The sequence below is a fragment of the Zea mays genome, chromosome 5, assembly GCF_902167145.1.
Source record: "Zea mays cultivar B73 chromosome 5, Zm-B73-REFERENCE-NAM-5.0, whole genome shotgun sequence".
NCBI lineage: Eukaryota > Viridiplantae > Streptophyta > Magnoliopsida > Poales > Poaceae > Zea > Zea mays.
This window is the reverse complement of record NC_050100.1, coordinates 197,222,713-197,250,704: the sequence shown is the minus strand read 5'-3', so window position 1 is coordinate 197,250,704 and position 27,992 is coordinate 197,222,713. Positions and strand designations below refer to the sequence as shown.

At 42.2% G+C, this 27,992-nt stretch overlaps 1 protein-coding gene across 1 annotated transcript; it reads left to right on the top strand.

The window, feature by feature from the left end:
* Positions 1-211: 211 nt before the first annotated feature.
* LOC103627520 (BEACH domain-containing protein C2) lies at positions 212-27,014 on the top strand. The gene is made up of 31 exons (XM_008647814.4): positions 212-2,258; positions 2,668-3,455; positions 4,553-5,227; positions 5,493-5,627; positions 6,153-6,257; positions 6,638-6,751; positions 6,907-6,983; positions 7,253-7,334; positions 9,099-9,431; positions 10,242-10,861; positions 11,475-11,559; positions 12,567-12,761; positions 13,637-14,185; positions 14,267-14,410; positions 14,617-15,078; positions 21,707-21,855; positions 22,109-22,178; positions 22,275-22,358; positions 22,436-22,492; positions 22,578-22,646; positions 22,728-22,814; positions 22,922-23,038; positions 23,254-23,403; positions 23,522-23,582; positions 23,660-23,780; positions 24,180-24,276; positions 24,353-24,466; positions 24,627-24,993; positions 25,296-26,101; positions 26,186-26,406; positions 26,585-27,014. The coding sequence occupies exons 1-30, from the start codon at positions 569-571 to the stop codon at positions 26,321-26,323; spliced, it is 8,541 nt and encodes a 2,846-aa protein (XP_008646036.1). The 5' UTR covers positions 212-568; the 3' UTR covers positions 26,324-26,406; positions 26,585-27,014.
* Positions 27,015-27,992: the final 978 nt, after the last annotated feature.

Sequence of the window (27,992 nt, the reverse complement as noted above, 5' to 3'; positions counted from 1 at the left end):
ATAGAAATATATGAACTTAATTAGTTTTATTTAAACTATAATTATTAAAATGTAATTCAATTCCAACGAAATAAACGGGCCTTAGTCACTTTATTGCAAAAGCCAGAAAACAGTTTTTATCAGTCCAGTGATCCAGTCCAGTAGCACAGGGATCCAGTCCAAAATGCTCGCTAATCCTGCCACGTCAAGATTCAAGAAGGCACTGACAGGCAGGCCTAGCTAAAAAAGCAGCCGCGACCAGTGATCGCGCGCCCGCAGCGACGCCATTTCTTCGCCTTCCCCGCTCGGCCGCTTCCTTTTTCTCTCTTCCTCCGCCACTCCCACGCCATGCACCGCGCCACCACCGTTAATCTTGGACTAGCATTTCCCCCAAACACCGACCGTTTCTCCCCGGCCTCATACCCAAATCGCAAATTTTTTGATCAAGAGATTCGCATAATTTTCCCCCAATTCCATCGTCGTCTCCAGAACCCCATTTTTTCGCCATTGTGTTTGATCCTTGCTCATTTCTCCAGTGACTCTCCAATTCCTCACATTTTTCTCAAACTTTATGGAGTAAGCTTTTGAGATGGGGGAGGAGGACACCGGCGAGATGCCCGATGCCTCGCCGCCCGCGCCGTGGGAGCACGGCGTCGACGAGCGGTTCGCTGACGAATCGCTCGGCCTGTTCGACGACGAGGCGTACACCGTCGAAGAGGAGGATGTGTCGGACACGGAGATGACCGCCGGTTCCCCGGCAGCCCCCTCGGAGCCCTCCCCGCCGCTGCGGAGGCGCCTGGCGCCGGTAGTGCCGTCGGACGTGCCCGAGCAGGTGGTGCGCGCCGTGGACGCGGTGATTATGGGCGGCGGGGTCGAGCGCCTCCGTGACATGGTCTCCGAGGAGAATGGCGAGGTCTCGCATTTCATCGTGGACGTGCTGATGGTCACCATGGGAGGCGTGGATGGACTCGACGAGGGCGCTGGCGAAGGCATCGGCGCGGCCACCGGATTGCCACCCAGCATCATGTCCAGTTCGCGAGCTGCCGCGATAGCGGCCGAGCTCGTACCATACCTCCCCTTCGGCGTTGAGCCGTCGCCGCGCACCCGCATGACTCGTGGCCTCCTTGCCACTCTCAGTGCCTGCACCCGCAACCGAACCATGTGCGCCGCTTCGGGTCTCCTCGCAGTCCTCCTCGAAGTCGCAGAGAAGCTGTTCGTCGGAATGGGTCGGGGCAGCAAGTGGGACGGGACGCCGCTTGTGCAGTGCATTCAAGTGTTGGGTGGGCACTCTGTCAGTGTAAGGGACTTACACACCTGGCTCCTTTTGATCAAGAAGGCGCTCGGCACGCAGTGGGCCACGCAGCTGACTATCGCGTTGGAAAACGCCGTGGCTAGCAATGAAGCTAAAGGGCCGGCGGTGACCTTCGAGTTTGACGGGGAGAGCTCCGGCTTGCTCGCCCCGGGGGACAACCGGTGGCCATTCTCGAATGGTCTTGGGTTTGCCACATGGATATACGTAGAGTCCTTCTCAGGCTCACTTAACACAGCTACGGCCACTGCAGCCGTTGCAGCCGCTGCAGCATCTGCATCTGGGAAGTCATCACCTTCAGCAGCAGCGGCTGCTGCCTGCACGCTTGCGGGAGAAGGGACAAAGCACATGCCCAGGATTTTCAGTTTCCTTACTTCGGAAAACCATGGTATTGAGGCCTATTTCAATGACCAGTTTCTAGTTGTGGAGAGTGCGGCTGGGAAGGGGAAGAAGGCTTCTCTCCATTTCACTTATGAATTCAAACCCCGGTGCTGGTACTTTGTTGGTCTGGAGCACTCTAGCAAACAAGCTTTGCTTGGTAAGTCTGAGAGTGAATTGCGGTTGTATGTGGATGGGGACCTTCATGAGAGCTGTCCATTTGAGCCCCCACGCATCGTGAAACCACTGGTTTTTTGTTGCATTGGGACCAATCCATCACCAACTATTGCCGGTCTTCAGCGGCGGCGGCGGCAATGTCCATTGTTTGCTGAGATGGGACCTATCTATATCTTTACAGAGCCTATCGGGCCAGAGAAAATGAGTCGACTTGCTTCCAGGGGAGGAGATGCACTTCCCAGCTTCGGCAACGGTGCTGGTTTTCCTTGGAAAGCTACAAGTAACCACATCAGGGAAACTGCAGAGGATGGTTATACACTCGATATTGAGATTGGTGGAAGCTTACATCTTCTTTATCATCCCAGCCTGCTCAATGGCCGGTTTTGTTCTGATGCTTCACCTTCTGGCTCAACAGGTCCGTGTTCAAGAGTCAAGACGTTCCTTTTTCCTTTTATTATGTCAAGGTTGCTTTCATTGCCCATCCTGATAAATGGTGATTGAGACTCATGTAATCTTTGATTTGGGGGAGCTTTATTATTACTGGTCATCCTGATGCAATGTTTCTGGAATTCTGAGCATACCGTGATATTTTTCTTGGGCTATTACCTATCACACTGTATTAAAATTCTCTTCCACAGCCCTGCATCAATCATGCCTTTGTTAATTAAAAGAAAGGGTGTTTTAATAATATGGTGTTAGACTGTTAGCCCTTATGACCAGGGTATTCAATGGGTGCTAAAACATATGTTGTGCAATGATAACAAACAAATGCTTGGGCTGGTTTGGAAGTATTACTGCTGATGATACCTTACGTTGAATCTTAGGTACTCACCGAAGACCTGCAGAAGTTCTTGGCATGGTTCATATCTCTAATCGTGTCCGTCCAGCTGAATCTTTATGGGCATTGGCTTATGGTGGTCCTATGGCATTATTACCACTGATTGTGAGCAATGTCGAGATGGATAACCTGGAACCTATACTTGGCGATTTGTCATCGTCTCTTGCTACTGCATCTCTTTCTGTTCCTATTTTCAGGATCATTTCTGTGGCTGTTCAACATCCTGGGAATAAAGAAGAGTTATGCCGTACTCATGGACCAGAGCTTCTATCTCAAGTTTTACATTATGTATTGGACACACTATCCAGACTTGAAAGTGGAAAGAAAGAGATACTGAGTGATGAAGAGCTTGTTACTGCAATTGTATCTTTGTGTCAGTCTCAAAGAAACGATCATAGTCAAAAGGTGCAGCTCTTTAGCACTTTGCTGTTGGACCTGAAGATGTGGAGTTCATGCAACTATATTTTGCAGAAAAAGCTTCTTTCTTCACTTGCAGACATGGTTTTTGCAGAATCTACTTGCATGCGTGATGCAAATGCACTGCAAATGCTTCTTGATGGGTGCAGAAGGTGTTACTGGGTAGTTCATGAAGCAGATTCAATTGATACCTTCACACTTACTGGAAACGAGAGACCTTTGGGAAATGTGAATGCTCTGGTCGATGAGCTTTTGGTTGTTATTGAACTGTTGATAGGAGCAGCACCTTCTACATTGGCTTCTGATGATGTTCGTTGTTTGGTTGGATTTATTGTAGACTGCCCACAACCTAACCAGGTAACTGCACTTGGAACTGGCAGTCTAGCACAATATTACATTATTATTTGCCACATGTAAGGTAGAAAATACCCTTATCCAAGCAAAAAAAGCAGAAACTACTCATGCAAAAGTTTTCCCAACACCTTTTCATGTTCATCTTGATGTTTACATATGGCAATAATTGGTTCTCCCGCACCCAAGTTTTGGATCTTCATAGTTTCATAACACATTTCATGGCTTAGACATTTGGATTACATCACACTCAAATGTGCTACCTTAGTAAATAGTGCATGAACTATGAAGTTCTAAGGAGGAATTTATGGTGCCTTAACTGAACTTTTGCCTGATTTTGACTACAACATGCTCTTCAAAAAAAGGTGACAAACCTAGTGCCGAAGGCTCCCACATGAGTGGGACGGAAAGGCTGCTTCGAACCTGTCAGTGGGGCTAGGGAAGGGATAAACCGGGCAAGCTTTTCCTCCACAAATGCGGAAATACTGCTTCGAACCTGTGACCTAATGACTCAGTGAGATAGCTCTCACCACTGCACTAGACCAAAAATAATTAGTTTCTAAAGCCTTTTGGTATTTATGGTTTGACAATATATAATGTCTTATTAGAATACTAGTATATCTGCTATTCTGCTCTACAATCTCAGTGGTTAATGATGCATGTCACTATGATGTTACTAAGATATGCAACTCATTTATGCAGATGCTTATTATCTGCTGCTCTTCTATTCATTAGATTTAAAAAAATCGATTTCACTAATGTTTAGTGAGATTTGTTGGATTGCCTATCTTCTCCCAACAACTTAAGCTTTTGGGTTGAACTGGTTAGTGTGTATATTCTAACAAGGTTGAATATTTGTATGCAGAAAGAAGCGCTTTTAAAACACATATTTTCCGGTGTTTCCAAATTATTACAAATATCAATTAACTGAGAGTTTAGATTCTTGGAGTTATCATGTCATTAGTCTAGGGTTTACTCTCTTAACGATTTAGTTTTTGAGTTGTGCGCTGAGCCCATGCTCTTAATCACATTGTATACATTCTTTAAGTATAAGTAAAGTAAGATATGGTTCTTATAGTTTTAGTAATGTTCTACATTGGCAGGTTGCTAGGGTATTGCTTCTCATCTACAGATTGATTGTGCACCCGAACACTTCTAGAGCCAATACGTTTGCTCAGTCGTTCATTTCTCGTGGAGTAGTAGAAGCATTACTCGTTCTTTTGCAGAGGGAAGCTAAATCTGGTGATAGCAATATTCTCCATAGCTGTAATGTGTCACATGATTCTGCTTCGTGGAATGAATCTTCTAAGCTTACCAATAAGGATTCAAAATTTAAAAATGCCAGTGGTGAAACAAACTGCCAGGATCATCAGATTCAATCAGTGCAGCATTATGAACCCAACTCTCATGAAACTGGAGTTGGACTTGGATCTACTAGCAAATGGAGCCTATTAAAGGGTCAGTTCTTAAAGAATTTGGGTGGCATGGATGTTCCAAATATCTCTGACAATGTGCAAAATATTGATAATGGTGATGGAGTTCTTGTTGGGATAGTCCGTGTTTTGGGCGCTTTAGTTGCTTCAGGCCACCTGACTTCTACCTCGCCTACTGTGAGACCGAAGTTACCAAGTGGTTTTCTGACTACCTCTAATGGAGAAGGAAATACCATGTTTGAAGACAGAGTATCTCTACTGCTCTTTGCATTGCAGAAAGCTTTCCAAGCAGCCCCGAGGAGGCTTATGACCAGAAATGTCTACACGGCGTTAATTTCTTCAGTGGTATGGGTGTTTTTCAGGTGCCTTATGTAGTTATGTGTAAAGGATATGTACGAGCACTATAGTAGTTGGTCTGTATGATTGCCTTTTTTCCTTATATTGAAAGTACTTGAAGAAGTAAAACATCCTAAAACTTTTTTTTAAAAAAAGCATGACTTCCATATAAAAGTTATCAAAGTTTATTTAGCTCTGATTCTTGCTATGAATTCTAAGTGCAACTGCTTTTCCTCCAGACTCCCTAAATTTATGTTTGTGTTCTTGAATGCAGATCAATGTTTCTTCAAAAGATAACCTGAAAAATTTACAAGATTCTGGATACCATTTTAAACACATTCCTCTTTTGGTAGTCCTACTTCGTTCTCTTCCATATGCATCAAGGTCATTCCAAGCTCGTGTTATTCAGGTATATCTATTGATGCATTAAGACTGTATTCTGTCTTAATATTTGTATCCATGTTTTTTGTGAATTTAATGTTTTATTGACGTTAATTACTTGACTTTATTACATGTAACATGCTTGTAAAACTTTGTTTCTTTATTGCATTATAAATTAGATATCTTTCTTTGTGTCACACAACACTAGGATAAAATGCATCCGTGGTTCTCAAACTTAGCATGCTATGTTACTTGGTTCTCCGAACTCTCAAAACCAGAAAAACGGGTACTGGAACTTGGCCGACGCATCTAAAACTGGGTTTGGTCCTAATACCACTGACATGGATGCTCAAACCCGGTTTTAGATGGGCCGGTCAAGCTCCAGTACTCATGTTTCTGGTTTTGAGAGTTCGGGGACCCACCTAAGTGACACAACATGCCAAGTTTTAGAACCGCGGATGCATTTGAATCTATTTTTTACATCGATATGTTTTTATGGCATCCCTTATTCCTCCTGTTTCATAACTCATGGTGCCCTTCTACCTTATTTCAGGATCTTCTATATTTGGTTTGCAGTCACCCCAAGAACAGAAGTACAATGACTTCCATCAATGAATGGCCAGAATGCATATTGGAAGTTTTGATTTCTAATCATGAGGTAACATTTTCTGTGATGAAAAATCAGTTTTTTTTGTACTTGGTGCTTGGCTGGAGCTTCAGCCCTCCAAGACCTCCTGCTGCGTCAGCTCCCCTCGGGGACTCCACCGTAATTCGGTGAAGCTAGTGGTCGTTCTCTACCTTGTGTGTGGCGCGCTGTCCTTAGCCGCGGTCTGTAATTGGGGCAGCAAGTCTTGTCCTGCCCCTCTTTGTATTTTTCTTCTAAATGAAATGACACGCAGCTCTCCTGCGTTTGTTCAAAAAAAAGTTTTTTTTGTAATGCTCTTACATTAAGAGTCCACAGTTCACAGTTGTATTCTCTACTTTCTCCATTTTTGTCTGTTCACTTCTGTAGATTCTGATGTATAAACTGGTGTGCAGATGGGGGACAACAAAGATTCAGATGGTATAAGCATATGTGAGGTTGAAGACGTAGTACACAATCTTCTACTTGTTGTGCTGCAGCATTCAATGCGAAAAAAAGATGGGTGGAAGGTGAGATATTTTGGTATTTGTTTCTATCAGAAAGTAACATATTTTATAGAGCCAAACTTCCTTTTTGCGGTATCTTCTGCTTGGGATCACTCTCTCTTATTTGAGATATTACTTTGTTGTAGCCTCATACTTTTTGTAATGTGGCAATATTTCAGGACGTAGAGGCAACAATACATTGTGCAGAATGGCTTTCAATGGTTGGAGGAACTAGCACCGGTGACCAAAGAATTAGGTAAACAATAAGATGCTTACCAAGTTTTCTAGTTAATTATGTAGTTTCTGCACCCTGCGCTTTTTCTTTAATCTTCTAGGCATGTAGTTTTTGTGGTTTATCGGTTATCATGTTTTTTTTTGTTCCCCCAAGAGTGCACATGTATTTTTCCCTTAGATCAAATTCAAGCTGATAGCTTTTTTCTTGATTTTCATATTCCTATTCTGTTAAGAAGTATGTAATGACAATACCAGGTTGGTGATATCTTGTGCTATTTTGTTCTTTTTAAGGCGTGAAGAAGCATTACCAATTTTCAAGAGGAGATTACTGGGTAGTCTGCTTAATTTTTCTGCCCAGGAGCTTCAAGTTCAGGTGTTACTTCTTTTGCGAATGTTATTCAATATTCATACATGCAATTGAAATTTTTTATATTTTACATGTGGTGCGCCACCAAGGAATTTGTGTTGTGGTGTTATATTTTGCTGTTGCTGGATCCTAACCTTTTGACTCTTATTTTCTTTTTCATCTAATGAATCTGTATAGAGTTATTGTTCCTGTTTTGGTACCTGTTAAAATCGTGAAATAATAAAGCATAATCCTAGGTTTTATCTTGTTGGTGTATCTCATCCAGTTTGCTGTGCACATATGTGGAACAAGCTAACTCTTAAAGTTAGTACAAGAGGTTACACATTACTTGAGCCTTGTAAACCCTTGAAACCTTGTAGGCTGCCCCTTTTTTGTTACAAAATGGAAGGGTCACCACTTATGCAATTAAGATAAAAGGTTAATAAGGGCTACATGTACTGGCTAGGATCAAGCAGCACTTGCAGATGACACAACCTCTTAGACATTCTAAATCATCCTTCACTGGAGTAATCTTCTGTTCATGATGGAGCCTAGGCTTGCTAATCTTTCTCCTGCTTCTAATGATTTATCTTTTGCTGAGTGGTGGAGGAAGGTGTGTAAGCAAGTGCACAAATCCAAAAGAAGAGACATTAACAGTGTCATCAACATGGGGGATTGGTGTTTATGGCTTCATCGAAATAAGGCAGTTTTTGATGGTGTTAGACCTTCCATAAGCGGAATTAAGAGAGTTTTCTTGGATGAGTTAGAATGTTAGAGTCTGGCCGGGGCCAAGCATCTTGAGGGCTTTGGCCTAGGTGCTGCCATTATTAGGTCCAGGGAACTCATGGGTGAGTAGTGTAGTGCAGGTGTGTGTGGAGCCTGTTGGCACTTTTGCTGTTTGCCTTTTGTTTTTCTTGCTGTTTTCATGCGCAGAAGGGGGCTGGGATACTGTGTGCAGCAGTAGTTTGGTGGTCTGGTGTTCTGCCTTTTTAGGCATTGTACTCAGGTCCATTTTGGACTCTTTTCTTCTCTTAATTTAATGATGCGCAGCTCTCGTGCGTGTTCAAGAAAAAAAAACTAAATTGATATCATAGTACTAGCCTGAATTTTCTCAGTTAACATGGACACCCTATTGAACATAGTAACAGCTGCATTTGGTAACTCTTTTCAGTGTGTGATTGTGCGCATTTGATACGGGCGCCGGCGGATGGGCGCGGATCAAGCGCCAGCGGTCTGCGGACGGGTGCCGGCGGCGCGGATTAGGCCGACGGTGAGCGGACGTGCGCGCATTGGGCCGAGGCCTGACGAAGCTGCCTTGTGGACACGGCATGCCGGTAGATGAGGTGGGGAGGGGCCGCGACGGCGGAAGGGGTGGCCGGGACAGTGGCCTGAGGAGGAAGAGAAGGCCGCGACGGCGGCCTGAGGGGGTTGGCCGCGATGGCGGCTGAAAAAAAGATTAGGCTCTAACCCTAACCTGCTTACCATGTCACTAACCTTGGATTAGAAAGAGTACAATTAGCCCTTAGGGCTTGGTAGAATATATAGGCACAAGTAATATGTTCCACATGGGCCTTTACAGTAATATATTGCTGTGGCATTTCCATCGTCAACAATATTACTAGAGATCATGGTTGTTATATACTCTTAATGCAGTGACCTACACTTGTCTTGATGTCTCACAGTTCAGTACTATGACATAACAAATGGTGTCTCATAAGTTAATTAAAATTATGAAATTAATAATTCTCTGTTCACCACATCAATGATTTCTTTTACTATTTGTCTTTACAGCAAACTGAAGGGATTGCTGCTGCTGCAGCTGGTGTTGCAGCAGAGGGTTTAGTGCCTAAAGAAACAAAAGTACATGCAGAGAAAGTTGCCAATCTCTCAGTAATGTTGGCTGAGAATGCAGTTGTTCTGCTGATGCTTGTGGAAGATCATTTGAGGTCACGCAGTCAACAATTTTTCATGGCCTGTTTAGCTGATAGTGCTGCCTCACCTGCTTCAATGGCTTCATCAGCTGTCAGTAGGTCAAATTCATTGAGTAGAACTGGCAGTGAGCATTTGGAAGCTGGGGACTCGAGACAGTCTTTGTCAAGTGATGCTGGTGGTCTTCCAGTTGATGTATGTATATCTAGAATGTCCTTTCAATGTTTCATCATGTTACATCATTACATGTCAAACTTCTTTCTATGTTCTTGAGTATCGGTGAATTTGCTGGTGTCATCTAAATGTTTTTAGTTTGTAAGAAGCACTATAGTATTGTTAGGGAATATATAATATAGAAGATTGAAGTCCAACTTCTAGGAACAACTTATCATGAAGCAATAAACAATACTATTTGTTTAAGCTTGTAATCAGTAAGGCCCTTAGTCATTACGGGAACCAAGCATGAACTTCTGAAGAGGCTGCATTATGACCGAACACCCTGCTTGTAGCTTGTAGGTTCTTAATTAACAGGAATGTCTGTAGCTAGTAGGTTATCTTATGATATGTTAACACTCCTCATGTTGAGGCTCTCTCAGGCCTTAGATGTGGAATAAGAGTGAGCAACAATTATTTTATTTAATTGTGCTAATCAGGATTCTAACTCGAGACTTCTGGCTTTGATACCATATTGAGTTAAATGCGCCAACCAGCTTAACCCAAAAGCTTAAGCTGATGGAGAGAGATTGACAATTCAGTTGTATTCTAACAGCATCACTGGTTTTTTTGTTGTTTATATCTTTTTTCTGTGTTGCCCATTGACTACTCTGTTTCACTGAGTTTTGGAACTCAACAAGCATAAATGTAATCCAAAAGAATACTGTGTTTACTGCAGCAATGACTTTACTTCATTGATGGTAGCCATTCACTTACTTCTGGTTACTCTTCGTATTCTCTTTTGAAGGTTATCTTACGATATTCTATTGTCTTTTTTCAAAAAATATCTAGGTTCTTGCTTCTACGGTAGATACAAATGGGCAACTTTCTGCTGAAGTGATGGAACGTGTAACAGCAGCAGCAGCAGCTGAGCCTTATGGATCTGTCAGACATGCATTTGTATCTTATGGGAGCTGTATTTCGGATCTTTCAGAAGGGTGGAAGTACAGAACCCGATTGTGGTATGGTGTATGCATCCCTCCCAAATCTAATGTGTTTGGTGGTGGGGGGAGTGGTTGGGTGTCATGGAAGTCCGTTCTTGAGAAGGACTCCGATGGAAACTGGATTGAACTTCCATTGGTAAAGAAGTCAGTAGCGATGCTGCAGGCACTTCTTTTAGATTCTGGACTTGGTGGTTGCCTCGATAGTGGAGTTGGATTTGGGCCTGGCATGGGTGTTATGGGTGCCTTTAATCAGTTGTTAGATAGTGATCAGCCATTTTTTTGCATGCTCCGGTTGATCCTTGTTTCAATGAGGGAGGATGACAGTGGGGAGGATGACATTTTCATGAGGAACATTAGCATGAAGAATGTGATTTCAGAAGTATTAGGCTGTCAAACTGGAAGCATGCTGGGACTTGGTGGTAACTCCAGTGCATCTATGAGAAAACGTCCAGCTGCACTTTTGTGGAGGTACAACCTATTCGCTGTCTTGTAGCCACAATAATCAATACATGAAAAGGGATATGCAGATATCGTAATTTTCTGCTGTTCAAATTATCGAAGTCCCTACTTCACAGGGTACTCCTGAAAAAAAAACAATTAAGAGAGTTCAGTAACACCTCATATAAATTGAAAAACAGAGTCCAGTGTGAAGCTGACAAGTGGTCCATGGGGACCTCTCTCCAATGCCATTTTTCTATGTTGCATGATGTTTATGAATATTTAGGAAAAACGAGTTTCGGAAGTGGTGGAACCTGGGCCAGGGATAGTGGGCTACACTGGCTGCAGTGCTGGTCCAAGGCCAAAAACTCAATCGAATCCACAAAAAAATATGCAAAAATCAATGGTTAAAAATGACTTGATCACTCGAACACGTATCAACACTGGATCAGCCTGGGGCCTGATCTATTCCTGCCCTCGCTCCTGAGCTTCAGTGCTAGTGCTGATACTTCTGTATACATCACAACCCACTCATTCTCAGTGTTCAGTCATATTCTGGAGTTTCCTTTTATTAAATTTTTTCTTTATTTTTTTCTGTAGCCATATATATTCACTTACTTTGGAGTTCTTGCTCTTTTAACAGAGTGCTTGGCCCTGTTCTTAATATGCCAGTTTCTGAATCTAAGAGACAACGAGTTCTGGTTGCTTCTTCTATTCTTTATTCAGAGGTAAGTTTATTTATTATTGTCATAGAATAATAGGCCTCCATCTGATGAGGTTTCAGTTTTCAGTGCTCTCATTCCAACTTGAGTGGTTTATTGAAGTCAGCACATGATGTCACATTTTTTTTCTAACCATAATTTTTCTTAAAAGTGCCATGAATCATACTCCCTCTGTCCTGAAAATTCAAAATTTACAAACTTTGATCAATTATTCAAATTATGGACAAGTTTAGGCCATGAAACTTGTTTAATAGATTTCTATTCAAAGTGCCTCTGAGATGATATTGGTTCTTTAGCAAATGTCAACATATAGTAACACAAATTAATGGTTGAAATTTATTTTGTTTGACTTTTCCCTAATAGAAGTACGTTTGCCATTCCGGTATTGAGGGAGTATGCTGTTAAGTTACTTTTCTGCTTTGGAGGAATCCATAAAAGTGTTTTAATGCTTCAATGTGATCTGCATAAAAGCTGTATGTTCATCTTTTTTTCCCTTAAGCTTAGGATTATTTTCGTCTTATATGAAACATAGGATATAAGGAACATCAATTTCACTTGTAATCTCTCTTGTACTTTTTTATTCTTGTCTGTTCTCTTTTGAATGAATCAAATTGTCCTGATACACAAAGCATGTCTCCCGCGTGTTCGAGAAAAAAACAAAGCATGTACCATGGACTGTTTCAAACTCTAAAAACATATGTTGTATACCTGAAATTGATGTTTAATGCTACCTCAACTCTGTGTCACTATAGCTTCTTTAGATTTTAAGGAAGAATGTTTGTCTATACTTATTCAGCGTCTCAATGATCTATGATAATCATAACGTGCACTGCTGGATATCAAAGCATAGCTTGCATTTTAGAATGTCTAAGTAAGGTTTCTGTGTTAGACATTTTAAATTCATGGAATTCTATTCTGCTACTGTCTGTTTGTTGATACTGCTTATTTCTAGCAGCTAGATGAACAAGTTTTCTTTAGCACATATTGCTCATGAAATTTATGTATCATAACAGTTATGGCATGCTGTAAGCAGTGACAGAAAACCAGTGAGAAAAAAGTATGTTGGATTGATCATGCCGCCATTTGTAGCTGTCCTGAAAAGATATCGTTCTGTTTTGGCTGGTATACATGAGCTTACATGTCCAGATGTGCAAAATCCACTACTTATTGATGACTGGGCTTCGACAGCAGACACTTCACCTGTTGAGGTAAAAGTTATACTTTATATTTCATGAAGGGTGACAACTGAACTGAGGGTGCCTGGTGCTTGTGCTCATATTATATCAGTGACTGTTGGTACTATGCAGTAGCTCATATTAGAAGTTCTAACAAATTGTTTCAGGGAATCGTTTATATCATATAATTTTCTGAAAAAATAAATTTGCAAAGGAAACTCTGAGCTTTAAAAAAAGCTAATTTTGCAAAGGGCGCAGGTTTGGTGCCCAGGGAGGCTGGCGCCCCCATTAGCTAAAATACCATGTTGCAATGTTTCAAAAATCATTTATGTAGTATACAGAAAGTTAAGTACAACTGCAACAATTCAGTTCAAAATTCATCCTAGATGCCAAAAAACAAAATAGACAGTCAGTCAACCTGGGATTGTTCATCATGTGCTGACAGTGACATTTCTGTTTTTTAATCTCAGCATCAAAGATGAACTTATTGAATTGTTGCGGCTACAAACTGAATTTCTGATTTTTGAAACATTGCAACATGGTATTTTAGAATGAGGGCACCAGTCCCCCTAGGCGGCATATGATTTTCCTTTTGCAAAGGAAACTCTGAATCTGGGCAACTTGTTTATCTTGTATTTTCATCTACTTGAAACTGTGTTTTACAGACTTATCACTTATCAGTTCTCGCAGTGTTGCTATTTGTATTTTATTTCTGAAAAAATTCACGGGATGCTTGCTTAAGTAAGTCCTCATAAACATTTAAGTGATGATACTATTACATGCTACTTTTAATAAAAACAATGGTTTTTATGTAAAGTTTGTATTGCTAATAGATAAAGATCTCATCACTTTTATCAAAAGACCATCTGTTCATGGTGATGCTTTTGTTTCATGTCTTCTGATCTCAGGTTGGTGTTGCAATGATATCACCTGCCTGGGCTGCTGCTTTTGCCTCTCCACCAGTTGCAATGGCATTGGCCATGATTGCTGCTGGTGCCTCTGGGACAGAAACAATAGCACCGCCAACCAATAAGTTGCGCAGGCGTGACACCTCATTGCTAGAACGTAGGGCAGCTAAATTGCACACTTTCTCAAGTTTTCAGATGCCTATAGATACTACACCAAGCTTGCCCACATCAGCACCAAAGGACAAAGCAGCTGCAAAAGCTGCAGCCTTGGCTGCTGCTCGTGACCTTGAGCGTAGTGCTAAGATTGGTTCAAGAAGGGGTCTTAGTGCTGTAGCGATGGCTACTTCAGGACAGAGGAGGTCTGCTGGTGATATTGAGAGAGCCCAAAGGTGGAACATATCTGAAGCTATGGGTGCTGCATGGATGGAGTGTCTGCAGTCTGCTGACTCAAAGTCTGTTTCAGGAAGAGATTTTTCTGCTCTTTCATACAAATATGTTGCACTTCTTGTTTCCAGTTTTGCGTTAGCACGCAATTTGCAGCGAGTTGAGGTATGTTGTTATGGAATGGAATGCATCCACTCTGATATTTAGAAATTGTTATGCATCATTGAGGCAACTTTTGGCATGCAGATGGAGAGACGAACACAAGTCGAAATATTGAACCGCAGTTGCATGTCTATTGGACTTCGGGCATGGCAGCATCTTCTTCACTGCTTGATAGAGACAAGTAGACTCTACGGACCTTTTGGAGAACTCCTCTGTAGTCCCGATAGTGTATGGTCACAGTTCTGTGTTTCCTTTACACTTCCTTGTTATACTACATTATTATGAAAAGCAATTCTCCTTTCTGATCACTTTATGATGATGTTGAACCATTTATTTTTTTCAATCAGGAAAAAATCGCACTGTAAAGCTAAATGGCATGCATGAATTTTGTTTTCTTATCTATTTTGCGCCTTTCCTTTTTTTCTGTTACACAGATTTTCTGGAAGTTAGACTTAACTGAAAGTTCGTTAAGAATGAGAAGATTTATGAAAAGGAACTACAATTGGTTGAATCACTTGGGTGCTTCTGCTAATTATGTGGAGCAGAAGTTTCTTTGTGATGGTGCAGACGCATGCCACTCAGAAGATGGAGACTCTTTACTTAGTGTTCTTCCTGCAAGTTCTTTGATTACAGTAGATGAAGTACATGAACAAATTGTGCAGAGACAAAGTGATAATATCTGCAGCAGTGTGGATGATCAACTGACAGATTCGTCAACAACTGATCAGATTTTTACAGGATCAATAGATTCAAGAAGTTCTGACTTTTCTGGTGTTCGCAACTTGATTCGATCCACAGTAGTTACACCTGGTTACAAGACTAATAATGAGCGAATTATTATTGAACTTCCTTCAATGATGATTCGGCCATTGAAGGTTGTACGAGGAACCTTCCAAGTAAGTGTGTTCTAATGTACGTGCTTTCATTTCACTGTATAGTTTACATGTATGTCACTTCTGTTGGTGTCATTTCTGAAAGCTGTCGCTCTGCTGTCGTTCCATTCATTCAATGGTTCCTATAAATAGGCAAAGTACAACAGAAGGAGCCGAGATGACCGTAGGCCTCTGGCGGCACATGCAATCAGATATACACGACAATTAAGGAGAGGAGGTTACACAGGATCCGAACAATGTGGATCAGAGCCTATACAGAGACTAAATAGATATAGACTAACACCCCCCCTCAGTCCAGACGTTCAGAAACGTGCAGACTGGATCTAAAATCTTGAAAGAGCAATGTTGGCAAACTCTTTGTGAAAATATCTGCATACTGAAATGATGATGGGACATGCAATACTTTGATATCACCTAGTGCCACTCGATCACGCACAAAGTGTAGATCAATTTCTATATGCTTTGTTCGTTGGTGTTGCACTGGATTGTTAGACAGGTACATAGCACTCACATTATCACAGAAAACCATTGATGTCCGTTGCGTTGGATGGTGAAGTTCATTGAGAAATTGCCGCAACCAACAGACCTATGCCACAACATTAGCAACTCCTCGGTATTCAGCCTCAGCACTTGACCTGGATACGGTAGATTGCCGTTTGGAAGACCATGCTACAGGATTGTCCCCAAGAAACACACAGTAGCCGGAAGTAGACCTTCTGGTATCTGGACACCCTGCCCAATCCGCATCAGTGTATGCAATGATACCTGTACTGGTGGAACGACGAATTTCGAGTCCATACTCAAGTGTCCCCTTGAGGTAACGAAGAATGTGTTTGAGTAGTGCTAGATGGGAATCTCTTGGTGCGTGCATGAAGAGGCAAGCTTGTTGTACGGCATGGGAAATGTTCGGACGAGTGTGTGTTAAGTACTGCAAAGCCCCGGCTATGCTGCGGTATATAGTAGGATTTTCGAGAGGAATTCCAGAATATGCGGAGAGTTTGGCCTTTGTGTCGATGGGGGTTGAAACAGGATTGCAATGAGACATCCCTGCACGTTGAAGGATATCTTGAGCATAGGAAGTCTAGTCCAGAAAAAGACCGGACCGAGTTCGTGTGACATGAATGCCAAGGAATGTGGTGAGGGTTCCAAGATCAGTCATGTGAAACTCTCGGCAGAGTGCAGATATGATGGTTGTAAGGGTGGCATCTGAATTAGCAGTAAGTATAATGTCATCAACATATAGTAATAGGTATGCAACGCGAGTACCTTGATGTAGAATGAAAAGGGATGAGTCTGCCTTGGATGCCACGAAGCCCATAGTGCGCAGGTAACCTTGAAATCGGAGGAACCAGGTTCTTGGTGCTTATTTGAGACCGTACAAAGACTTATTTAGCTTGCATACATGTTCTAGATTCGAAGGATCAACAAACCCTGATGGCTAGCAACAATAGACTGTCTCAGATAATTCCCCATGTAAGAAGGCATTCTTAACGTGTAGAAAGGTCTAGACACCTGTGGCCCTTATGCTCGGCAGAATATCCAAGGAATAGACATGGGGTGGAACGATGAGATAATTTGTGTGGCATAGTGGATGACGTGTTGGGATAGCACAAACATCCGAAAATTCGCAAATGTGAATAGTCAGGAGGTTCACCGAAAAGGAAGAAATAAGGGATGGAAAGACCAAGTGATCAGCATGGACGTCGATTTATGAGATACGTAGCCGTGCTGAGCGCCTCCACCCAGAACTCAGGAGGGATAGATGCTTGGAACAACAGTGTACGAAGAACATCGTTGATTGTGCGCAAGGATCTTTCGGCCTTGCCATTTTGAGCTAATGTTTATGGACAGGAAAAACGTAAAGTAACACCACGAGAGGCAAGAATGGCACGCAAAGAATTATTATCAAATTCTTTGCCATTGTCACATTGAAGTGACTGGACCGGGAGGAAGAATAGCGTGTGAACATATGTAAGAAAATTGGAGAGAGTGCTTGTAGTATCAGACTTATGGCGTAAAGGGAACGTCCACACATAATGGGAATAGTCATCCAATATCACAAGATAGTATTTGAAGCCAGTAAAACTATTTATTTGGGATGTCCATAAATCACAGTGAATAAGCTGAAAAGGAAATGAAGTTTTGGTGGTGGATCGTGCAAATGGTAAGCGCACATGGCGACCCAATTGACACGCCTCACAGACATGAGTTTTATTGCTTCTAAGAGGAACTGAAAACTGAGATAAAATCTTGGATAGACTATGATCTCCAGGATGTCCCAGCCGACGATGCCATAAGGTGTGGGATGAAGAAGCGGTGAATGCCGTCGGAGAAGACGTCCTGTCGGAGTGGAAGGGGTAGAGGTCTCCAGAACTAGTGGCCCTCATGACCTCGGTCTTGGTGCTGAGATCCTTTATAGAAAAACCACAAGGATCAAATTCAATGGAGCAAGAATTATCTTTGGTGAATTGTCGCACAGAGATGAGGTTTTTGATGATATGTGGTGTGTGAAGAACATTTTTCAAACGAAACGTGGTGGAGGGAGTGGTAAGGTGTGCGGTGCCATGAATGGGAATAGAAGATCCATTACCAACAATAACTCTAGATGAATTATGAAAAGATGAGGGAAAATACACGGGCAAGTTACCTGCTTCACCAGTCATGTGGGAACTGGCGCCGGTGTCCATATACCAGTCACCAGATGTATTCTGTTGTGGAAGCGTAGCAGCCCGAAGTGCCTGCAGAAGTCCTGATGTGTCGAACGAGGGAGAGGCTGGTGGAGCAAACTGGAACGAGGGTGGGGTTGGCGGAGCAAACTGCGGCGAAGGCGGTAAATATCCCGCGTTGAAGGCCTGAGCAGGCGACCGAGCGCCTTGGAGAGCAGGACCGGAGGAGCCAGTCCATGGAGCACGCCATTGCGATCCAGAAGTGAGCCAGGTAGCCCCCATGGTGGCATCTGCTGAAACCAGACCGGCACCTGAGGAGCCTGACCACGTCCACCATTGTTGTTGCCGCGTCCAGTGCCACGACCTCGATTCCGGCCACGATAGTTGCCACGGCCACGACCACCATTGCCACGGCCAGTGCTCTGCTGGCCGCGATCATTGTCCTGGCGAGCTGAAGTGGATGAACCGTTGTTGGTGAAGTCGGTGCCGTTGGTGCTCAGCAACGCAGTAGAGTCGGTCTTGGACGTAGTGGACATATTAAGAGTTTGCTCGGCGACGATGAGTTGGTCCCGTGCCTCCATGAAGGTCGGGAATGTGGGCATGGCTGGCAACATTTGCCGGAGCACATGATACTTGGGGTTGAGCCCACGAATCATTTGGTGCACAAGTGACCGATCTTGCACCGGTTGATCACAATCCGCCAATGCATCGGAAAGGGTTTTGAGACGATGGCAGTAAGCTGCAGCAGAGAGCTCGCCCTGTGCGAGGTTATGAAGTTCTTGTTCAAGATGAACTGCACGACTTGCCTTGTTGCCGAGAAAGAAGTCGCCGATCTTTTTCCAGACGTCGTGCGCGGTGATGTCGTCGTCCATCACCATGTCGAGGAGGTCGTCGGCGAGCGTGGCATGGAGCCACATGAGGACGGTGAGGTCCTCTTGAAGCCAAATAGGGTCGAGCGGCAGCGCCGGAGAGCCATCGATGTGATGGGTTAGGCAGAACCGGCCTAGCACGACTAGGAACAAACGGCGCCAGCGGCGATACGCCGTGGAGAGCATGTCCAGCCGAATGTTGACGAGGCTGGTGATGTTGACGAAGGAAGTAGTTGGAGTGGTTGAGGGGGTCATGGCGCCGTCAACAGTGGCCATGAGAGGCGCAGCATAAGGGAAGTGGTGGGTGGGAAGAAAGACGAACTAGAACTGTGGTGGGATCTCAACTTGCTCCGATTACCATGAAAGTTGTCGCTCTGCTGTTGTTCCATTTTTTTTTTGATAGGACAGGAGGGGCAAGCCCCTACTGAAATTTTATTAAAATTTTAAAACAACAGAGTTAGAAGCTTACAGGAAAGTAGATTACAGATTATAAGATTACAAAAAGAGAAAAGGAAAAATTGACGAGATCTACTGCCAATGTTGAAGCCGTTCAGGTATTGTCGAATCGAAACGACCTTTAGCTCTAAGCATGACCAGATGTAAATCCTTTGCAAACTCATTTTTACAATGCTGCACTGTTGGGGCTTTATTCTGAAAAAGTCATGCATTACGGCATTTCCAAATGCTCCAGGTCATGAGAATGACAATTTCCATAGAGAATGGAACATTGAGCTGTTGCATTAGATTTACTGCAGCGTCCACAGGATTAGCAATTCTTGGGGGCGTCATACCAATAGAAGTCCAGCAAGCCTTTGCGAAATTACATTTGAGGAAAAGATGATAAAGGGTTTCCTCCTTTTGCCAGATGCAGTTCTCACAAGTGTAAGACTCAAGGTTCATGTTTTTCCTCTTCAGCATATCTCTTGTATTGAGTCTGTTCTTTAGCCAAAGCCAAAAAAAGACCTTATGTTTTGGTTGACACTTATTTCTCCAAAGCGATCTGAAGATCTGGTGAACCTGAGCCTGACCCATCAAATGTCTATAAGTTTTCTTTGTAGAGAAGTTATCTGCTCCCCAAATGAGTTTCCAAGCATCATTTGTGTTGGCCACCATGATTTGGCCCCAGGTTGCGTCTAAGTCTAGAAATTGTTCATAAGCTTGCACCGACAGAGGTAGCTGAAAAATTTCAATAAGTTGTTCCTTTTGGAGAGCTTCTTTGATGGTAAGTTTGTTGTTGCAAGCGAAGGAAAATAACTCAGGGTATTGATTAGCCGGGATGCCCGTATGCCACATATCTTCCCAGAAAAGAATGGTTCTTCCATCCCCGATAGTTGGGGTAGCCAGTCCCTTGTAATCTTGGACAAGAGTAAGCAAGCTTTTCCACCAAAAGGAGCCAATTTTTGAGCAACCAGGTAGCCTGGCTGTCCTGTAATAGTTGCTCCAAACCAGGTTAACCCAGGGAATATCATGATTGTTAAAAAACTTGTGCAAAAACTTCAGAAGCAAGGCTTTATTGTGAGTCTCTAATCTTACCACTCCCAGGCCCCCATTTTTTTTAGTCTGTGTAATCATACTCCAAGCAGCTAGAGCAGGTTTCTTTGAATTGACGTCGTTTCCTCTCCAAAGACAGTGTTTCCGGTAAGAATCAATCTTCTTTACCGTGGTAACCGGAATTTTCAGCGTACACATCAAAAAGGTCGGGAGAGCTGAGAATACCGAGTTAACAAGCTCAAGCCTGCCAGCCTGGGAGAGGAGGGCAGAGGTGCATGATAATCTCTTTTGAATCCTATGAATGAGCGGTAAAAAGTGGCAGATTTTAGGCTTTGATAGACCAAGCGGAACACCAAGATAGGTAAAGGGCATTGAACCTATCTGACAGTTGAGGGTTCCTGCAAGGATCGCCATTTTAGCAGGACTGACATTGATGGGGTACATACTTGATTTGTTGTAGTTCACCTTCAACCCCGTCGAAGTTGCAAAAGAGTTCAGAACAGCTCTGAGAAAAAATAGCTGTCTAGGGCAAGCTTCCATTATCAGTAGTGTGTCATCCGCATATTGGACTATCGGGAAATCTTGACCACAATTCTCGGCCAAGGGTAACTTGAGCAGGTCTTGCTGTCGCGCTTTATTGATGATGCTCTGTAACAGATCCGCCGCGAGAACAAAAAGAAGAGGCGAGAGGGGATCTCCCTGCCTAACCCCACGCTTGCAGTGAAAGGTTTTCCCAGGAACACCATTAAGAAGAACTGATGACGTGCCAGACCGAAGAATATCCCTAATCCAGCTCATCCATCTGGGCCCAAATCCTCTGTGCAACATTACCTGAAGAATGAATTCATGCTCAAGAGAATCAAAAGCCTTTTCAAAGTCCAATTTGAGCACAATAATCTCTTTTTTTGAAATATGACAAAGATGAATATATTCAAATGCCCAGGCCAGACAGTCCTGAATGGTTCTTCCTTTGATGAAGCCATATTGATTTTTGTGAACAAGGGAAGTCATCACTGTCTGTAACCGGTTAGCCAGCAGCTTAGTGATGATTTTGATACTATTATTCAGAAGCGAAATTGGTCTGAAATCACCCACTAGTCTAGCATTATCCTTCTTCGGAATCAGGACAATATAAGAACCATTGATGCTGTTGTTCCATTCATTCAATGGTTCCTATAAATAGGCCAAGTACAACAGAAGGAGCCGAGATGGCCGCAGGCCTCTGGCGGCGCATGCAATCAGATATACACGACAATTAAGGAGAGGAGGTTACACAGGATCCGAACAATGTGGATCAGAGCCTATACAGAGACTAAATAGATATAGACTAACAATTTCTTCTCATAATTAATGATAATGACATCTAAATATAATTAAAGCTGAAGTTTAAATAAACACAATCACATGACAACCAATTTACTATGCACATATACAGTTATTTTTTCTTGGTTATTTACCCTAACCGCATGATGATCGAACCTCAGTTCACTAATGAGCTTAGCTACTATCACAAGTCTCTCGTGTTTTCTCCTACTAATCCATTCATCTCCTAATTCAATATGTTAATGGATATCTTAAACCCTAGTTTGTTATATTTTTTCTCAGGTCACCTCAAAGAGGATTAACTTCATAGTTGATGAGCATATGAGTGACAGTTACATGGATGATATTGCATCCACTAGTGGCCAATATGATCAGCAAGATAGAGATCGGAGCTGGTTCCTATCATCACTTCATCAGATTTTTAGTAGAAGGTAAATAGTTCTTTTTACCGTCTGGTAAATATTGGAACTTCTTAGTTTATGATTTTCGAAGGAAAAGAATTTTTTTCTCGAACACTGTGTATCATTATATTAAGAAGAGAAACCAGAGAGGAGTTAATCGAAATGTTTTTAGTTTTTAGATCATCTGTTACCTGCTCATATATTTCTACATTATAGAGTTGAGTAGTTAACACTAACCACTTGGCTCTCTTTGTGCCACACTGATTTAAATGAATTACTGCAGATATCTACTACGTCAAAGTGCTTTGGAATTATTTATGGTAGACAGGTCAAACTTTTTATTTGATTTCGAGGTACATCCTTGATGAGACTCTAATCCAAGTTGTTTGAACCTCATGCATGTTATAGGTGAATAACCTTGTTTGAAATTGTATCTTAACTTTATTTAGGATATAGGATCACGTACACATGCTTATCGGGCCCTTGTTCACACCAAACCTCCTTATTTGAACACCGTTTCCGTTGCTACCCAAGTAAGTGCTCAGTGCAGTTCTGAAACCAGTAGGTTTTTTGTCCTTTCAGAGCCACTAATCTGTTAGATTCTTTTTAGAGGCCTGAACAAATCTTCAAGCAGACACAGTTGATGGAGCGCTGGGCTAAATGGGAGGTACATGAACACAGTGATTTCATTTTTGCAGCAGCACATCCCTATGTGTTAGATATCAAGATCTGAATATACTTTGCTTGTGCAGATTAGCAATTTTGAATATTTGATGGAACTGAACACTCTCGCTGGCCGCACTTACAATGACATTACTCAGGCATCTTTTTTTACTACATGATCCTAAGTCCAAAATGTTTTTTTTGCTACTACTCTTTATGTTCAATATACTTTTCTGCAGTATCCTGTTTTTCCATGGGTAATAGCAGATTACAAGTCCAAAACTTTGGATTTGGAAAGTCCGTCCACATACCGAGATCTTTCAAAGGTAAATCTTGTACCCCTTTCCTCGCTAGTCTGGGTTCTCCATGTAATAATAGCATGTCCTGTGTTTCCATTTGCTTCACTGGTAATACTTGATAATTTCCTTTGCAGCCAATTGGTGCACTAAATCCTGCACGTTTGAAGAAATTCCAAGACCATTACTCCAGTTTCAAGGATCCAATCATCCCAAAATTTCACTATGGTTCACATTACTCCAATCCTGGCACGGTACATCTTTCTTATATGTCTATGCTTCCATATTTGATTGCGGCTTGTTTGTGCCTTTTGTTCAGAGTTGGAACTAAACTATATCTGTTAAGCCTTTCACTGCTCTTCAATAACAAACCATTCTTTAGTTCATTGGCGTACGTTGTGTATATGATTCTTTTTGAAGTATTGCTTCATTGTAAAAATATTGAAATTTAGTATTACAACTATTGCAGGTATTGTATTATCTTGCTAGGATAGAACCTTTTAGCATCCTCTATGCTCAGCTGCAAGGTGCCAAGTTCGATCATGATGATTGTGCATTCTCTGATGTCGCCAGAACATGGAACAGTGTTCTTGAGGGCATGAATGATGTAAAAGAGCTAGTAAGTTTTGGTGAAACATGTGCCTGTTGGATGTATTTTCCACTGGTTACTGTGCATTGTTTGGTGCAGACTATTTGGAATCTTCTACAGGAATCTGATTATGTGGGTATCTTTCTAGGTTCCAGAGATGTTTTACCTTCCTGAGGTATTTACTAATGTAAACCCAAGTGGAAGACTAGGTAAGTCCAATTTCAGTCTGTATAGATACAGATAAGGCAGTGAAACTGGAACCCTTAATGTTTGAGTATTATTGCAGGTTCTGTAGCACTGCCTCCTTGGGCTAAAAATGCTGTTGATTTTATACATATGCATCGGAAAGCTCTCGAGAGTGATCATGTCTCCACACGTTTGCATGAATGGATCGATCTAATATTTGGGTATGTTAGTTATGTGTTATTATGTTTCCACATATATATGCATTTTCCTTCTAACTTATTTATCTAACTTTTTTATTCTTGCAATATCATTCATATCCTCTGCCAGGCTGCCTTCTTTAAATCACTAATTCAATCATCATGCCTGGTTTTTACTGGGATTGGTCTAGATAATTTTACCATGTTTAAGGCTACTTTACTTAAGCTTCTTTAATGTCTGTCCTTTTACTTTTTATTATGATAAATAGATCCTTGGAATATGATTTCTATGTTTAGACTGTCTGCTTTATAAGAACTGACATATCCATTGACTGTCCTATTTTTCTCTTAAGAGGCTTGTATTGACGTCATCTTTCTCCGCATCTATATGATACACCACTTTGTCATTGGATACTTGTTCAGATATAAACAAAGAGGTAAAGGAGCAGAGGTAGCCAACAATATCTTCCCTCATGTTACATATGATGGGATGGTGGACATTGATAAAATCACTGATCCAGTAAGTATTATGCATTTCGCCTTTTCAGATTTGATGAACCTGTACAAAATTTTCATCCTTTTTTTTAACGATGAAGGTGCAACGGCGAAGTGTACAAAATCAAATATGTTATTTTGGACAGACACCATCTCAATTGCTGACAGTTCCACACATAAGAAGGCGGTCGTTGACACAAATATTACAATTGCAGGTAAAAAATTTCAAGTACCATTTCCATGTTTCGCAAGAAAATAAATCCATTATTTGGTAGACGTACACGTACTTGTCCATATACTATTACTATACAAAATAGATATGAAAAAACGTATTTCATGATGAACTTGCCTCTCGGGGTTTATTTTTTTGTGCAGACAATATTCCGGAACCCAAGTGAGGTTAGATCTTATGTGCTTCCAAGTCCAGAGCACTGCAATGTTCCTGCTAGCACGATGCTTGTATCCAATGATTGTCTTGTAGTCATAGATTCTAATGTTCCCACAGCACATGTGGCATTGCACCATTGGCAGCCAAATACCCCAGATGGCCTAGGGGCGCCTTTCCTCTTTCATCACGGGAAAAATGCCATAAATTCAAGTGGTGGTGCAATATTTCGCATATTTAAAGGATCTTCAGGTTCTGCAGAAGACTATCAGTTTCCACGAGCTGTAGCATTTGCAGCCTCTGCAGTACAAAGTTCATCAGCTGTTGTTGTTACATGTGACAAAGAAGTTATAACTGGTAACTGTTTCATTGCACTCCAACTTTTTCCTTCAATGGTACTTGTTGAAAAACTGACTTTCGCCATTCTCTTTGGTAGACATTTTACTCTTTTTTTTTTGGTTTCCTACAGAACCCTCATAATTCTCTCAAGTTGAAACCTAAAATGCTATGGTTTCAAATAACTAGTTTCATAATTGGTTCCTGAACAGGATGCTACATGATTTTGTCTTATTATATCGTTTCAGCTGTGTTTCCCTACAATGCTAAGAACTGTATTGTGGTAAAGCTGTTTCTGCTATCCTTATTTTCTTTCATTATAGGCAGGCATGCAGATAACTCTGTGAAGATGATCTCTCCGGATGGAGCAAGGACTATCGAAACTGCATTTGGGCATCTTGCACCTGTGACCTGCCTCGCACTGTCTGCAGACAGTAGCTATCTTGTTACAGGGTCTCGTGACACAACAGTTATACTTTGGAGGATACGTCAGGTGGGTTCTGCACATAAGAAAAATGCTCCAGAACCTCCACCATCTACACCGACAACACCTACTAGTCCTCTAGCCACTGGTAGTAGCAGCGACAGTAGTCCAAGCAAAACTCTAGAAACCTACAGGAGGCGACGAATTGAAGGCCCTATGCATGTACTAAGAGGACATCTCGGAGAAGTAACCTGCTGTTCTGTTAGTTCTGATTTGGGGCTTGTTGGTTCATCTTCGAGTGTGTCTGGTGTCCTATTACATTCCTTGAGAACAGGTCGGCTAATAAAGAAGCTCGATGTGCCAGAAGCCCATTCCATATGCTTTTCTTCTCAAGGCATTGTATTGGTTTGGAATGAAGTTGAGAACAGACTGTCCACCTTCACTGTTAACGGAATCCCTATTGCTACCGCAGTTGTGTCACCTTTCTCTGCACGAGTCAGTTGCATTGAGATTTCTACAGATGGGCAATTTGCTGCAATGGGAACTTGTTCATCTAGCAATGACAATCATGACTGCAGCACTGCTCTGGAAGATAATTCTGAGCTTGACAAGCCCGGTAGTGATGAGGATGTACAAGGATCAAATGAGACCAGGCTATCTGTTGACGCTCCCTCTATCTGCTTCCTTGATCTATACAAACTTGAGGTGAACACTGAGCACAACTTGTTGGCTTCTGCTATGTATTGTTTACCTGTGCAAATTTCTAAGCAGTTAGGTATACACTGCCAGGTAATCCATAAGCTGAAGCTGGAAGAAGGACAGGACGTCACAGCACTCGCTCTAGACCAAGAAAACACCACCCTTCTGGTTTCGACAGCTGATAAGCAGCTAATAGTCTACACGGGTCCGGCTCCAAGTACCCCGTAGGTCAATCCATTAGCTCCCCGGTGCTTGGTTGGAAAAAATGTAATGGAGATCAGCGCTAGCTACCTTGACGGCCCAACTGACAGGTTTGACAATGGCACTCAGAATGACCATATTACCTTACGGGCGTGTTTGAGAGCAAGTGGATAGGAGGTTGCTATTCAAAATTGAATAGAAGGATATTTTTAGCTCCTTCAATCCCCTTCTCCCGAACAAACCCTACCCTACCTGATTAGTGAGTGATTAGTCTCCTTGATGTTGCAGTGAGCTCGGAGACGACAGTACAGATAATGCACGTTAGGCGACGGGCTTCTCTTGCCGTGAGCATGGCGCTGCTGTACGTAGAGGCTCCAATGGATTGTGCTGTAATACAAGACTGAGACTGGAACCTGAAATGGGCGACATGTGCACCAAAAGGTGAAGAGCCGTTGCGCTGCTGGAAAACTCTCCTGTACAGGGACCTCGTTGACATTTTCCATGTAGTCGTAGTGAAACCTGCCACGCTGCGGCCAAAATAATTGTTAGAAGCAGCAATCCGAATGTAATTATTGCCAGTGCCTCGTACAAGTCGCGTTAGCTTCTTGTTAGCCGTGTGCAACGGCGAGCCGGCACGCAAAGATTTGTTAGCTTGTTGTCATTGCATCTGTGTACAAAGTCTCGTCCAAGAAATTGATTCACTTTCGCTTGCGCACAACGTAGACACGCAATCCCTTGTTCAGATGTAGTAGCTTATAGGTAGATTGTGTTGATTATATGTTCAAAAAGTAATTAAAACGTCCATTAGCAGAGGGAGAGTGTGTGTATATAAAGGGGATCGCGCGTGCTGAAGTTGGGAGATAGATTCCACTTCCACGTTCTAGCCACTCTGTTGCCCCTCCTGCTATGTTACGGCCGTCATTTTTCACTTGCGGCAAGCAATGCCACAATGTTTTATCTTCGTACATGTGAATACCTTGCTACTGGTTCTGTGATATTGATGAGCAACGAACATGTGAAGCACAGATTAATGTATCTTGTTTCACTAATACACGAGGATGTACGATTACTTTCACTATATCGCCACACTATTCTTTCACTGTGTTGCATACATTGATAACAATCTATGATCCTCTACTTATGTTATCTTGTTTGAACGTGGTGGATATGCTAGTGTGTAGCATGCTCATTTGTCTATATTGGTATCAGAGTTGGTTCATACATAGTTTTTTTTATCTAAATGGTTTGTATATACTACCTCTGTTCTCGAATATTTATCGTCCGCTGGTTCATTTTTGAACTAAACTGTGACAAAAACCCACCTAGACTGCCCATGTTGTATATCAGACCCAGGGCCATATAAACGGTAAATCATTCATGAAACATACCGGATCAAATCTATATTATGTACCATATAGACAACCTTAGGAACATTCATAACTATGAATCGGTGCATACATGCCATTAGAAAGCTAGTTTTTTTATCAAATAAAGATGAAATGTGATCTTGTGCCGAACTACCTGAATTACCCTATATAATAAACAAAATGTGATCTTGTGCTCGTCAATCAGCAGCATATATGCCATTAGAAAGCTAGTTTTTTTATCAAATAAAGATGGAATCTGATATCTCCATTTTGCAAGCACGTATACGTACGGTATACATTATACATGTGCTTGCTACTCTCTCACCATC

Bases quoted from the DNA above. Each gene is read 5' to 3' on its own strand.
- LOC103627520 (XM_008647814.4), top strand. From the start codon at position 569: ATGGGGGAGGAGGACACCGGCGAGATGCCCGATGCCTCGCCGCCCGCG. The intron at 6,984-7,252 runs GTAAACAATAAG...GTTCTTTTTAAG, and splicing joins ACCGGTGACCAAAGAATTAG to GCGTGAAGAAGCATTACCAA. The intron at 10,862-11,474 runs GTACAACCTATT...CTCTTTTAACAG, and splicing joins CCAGCTGCACTTTTGTGGAG to AGTGCTTGGCCCTGTTCTTA.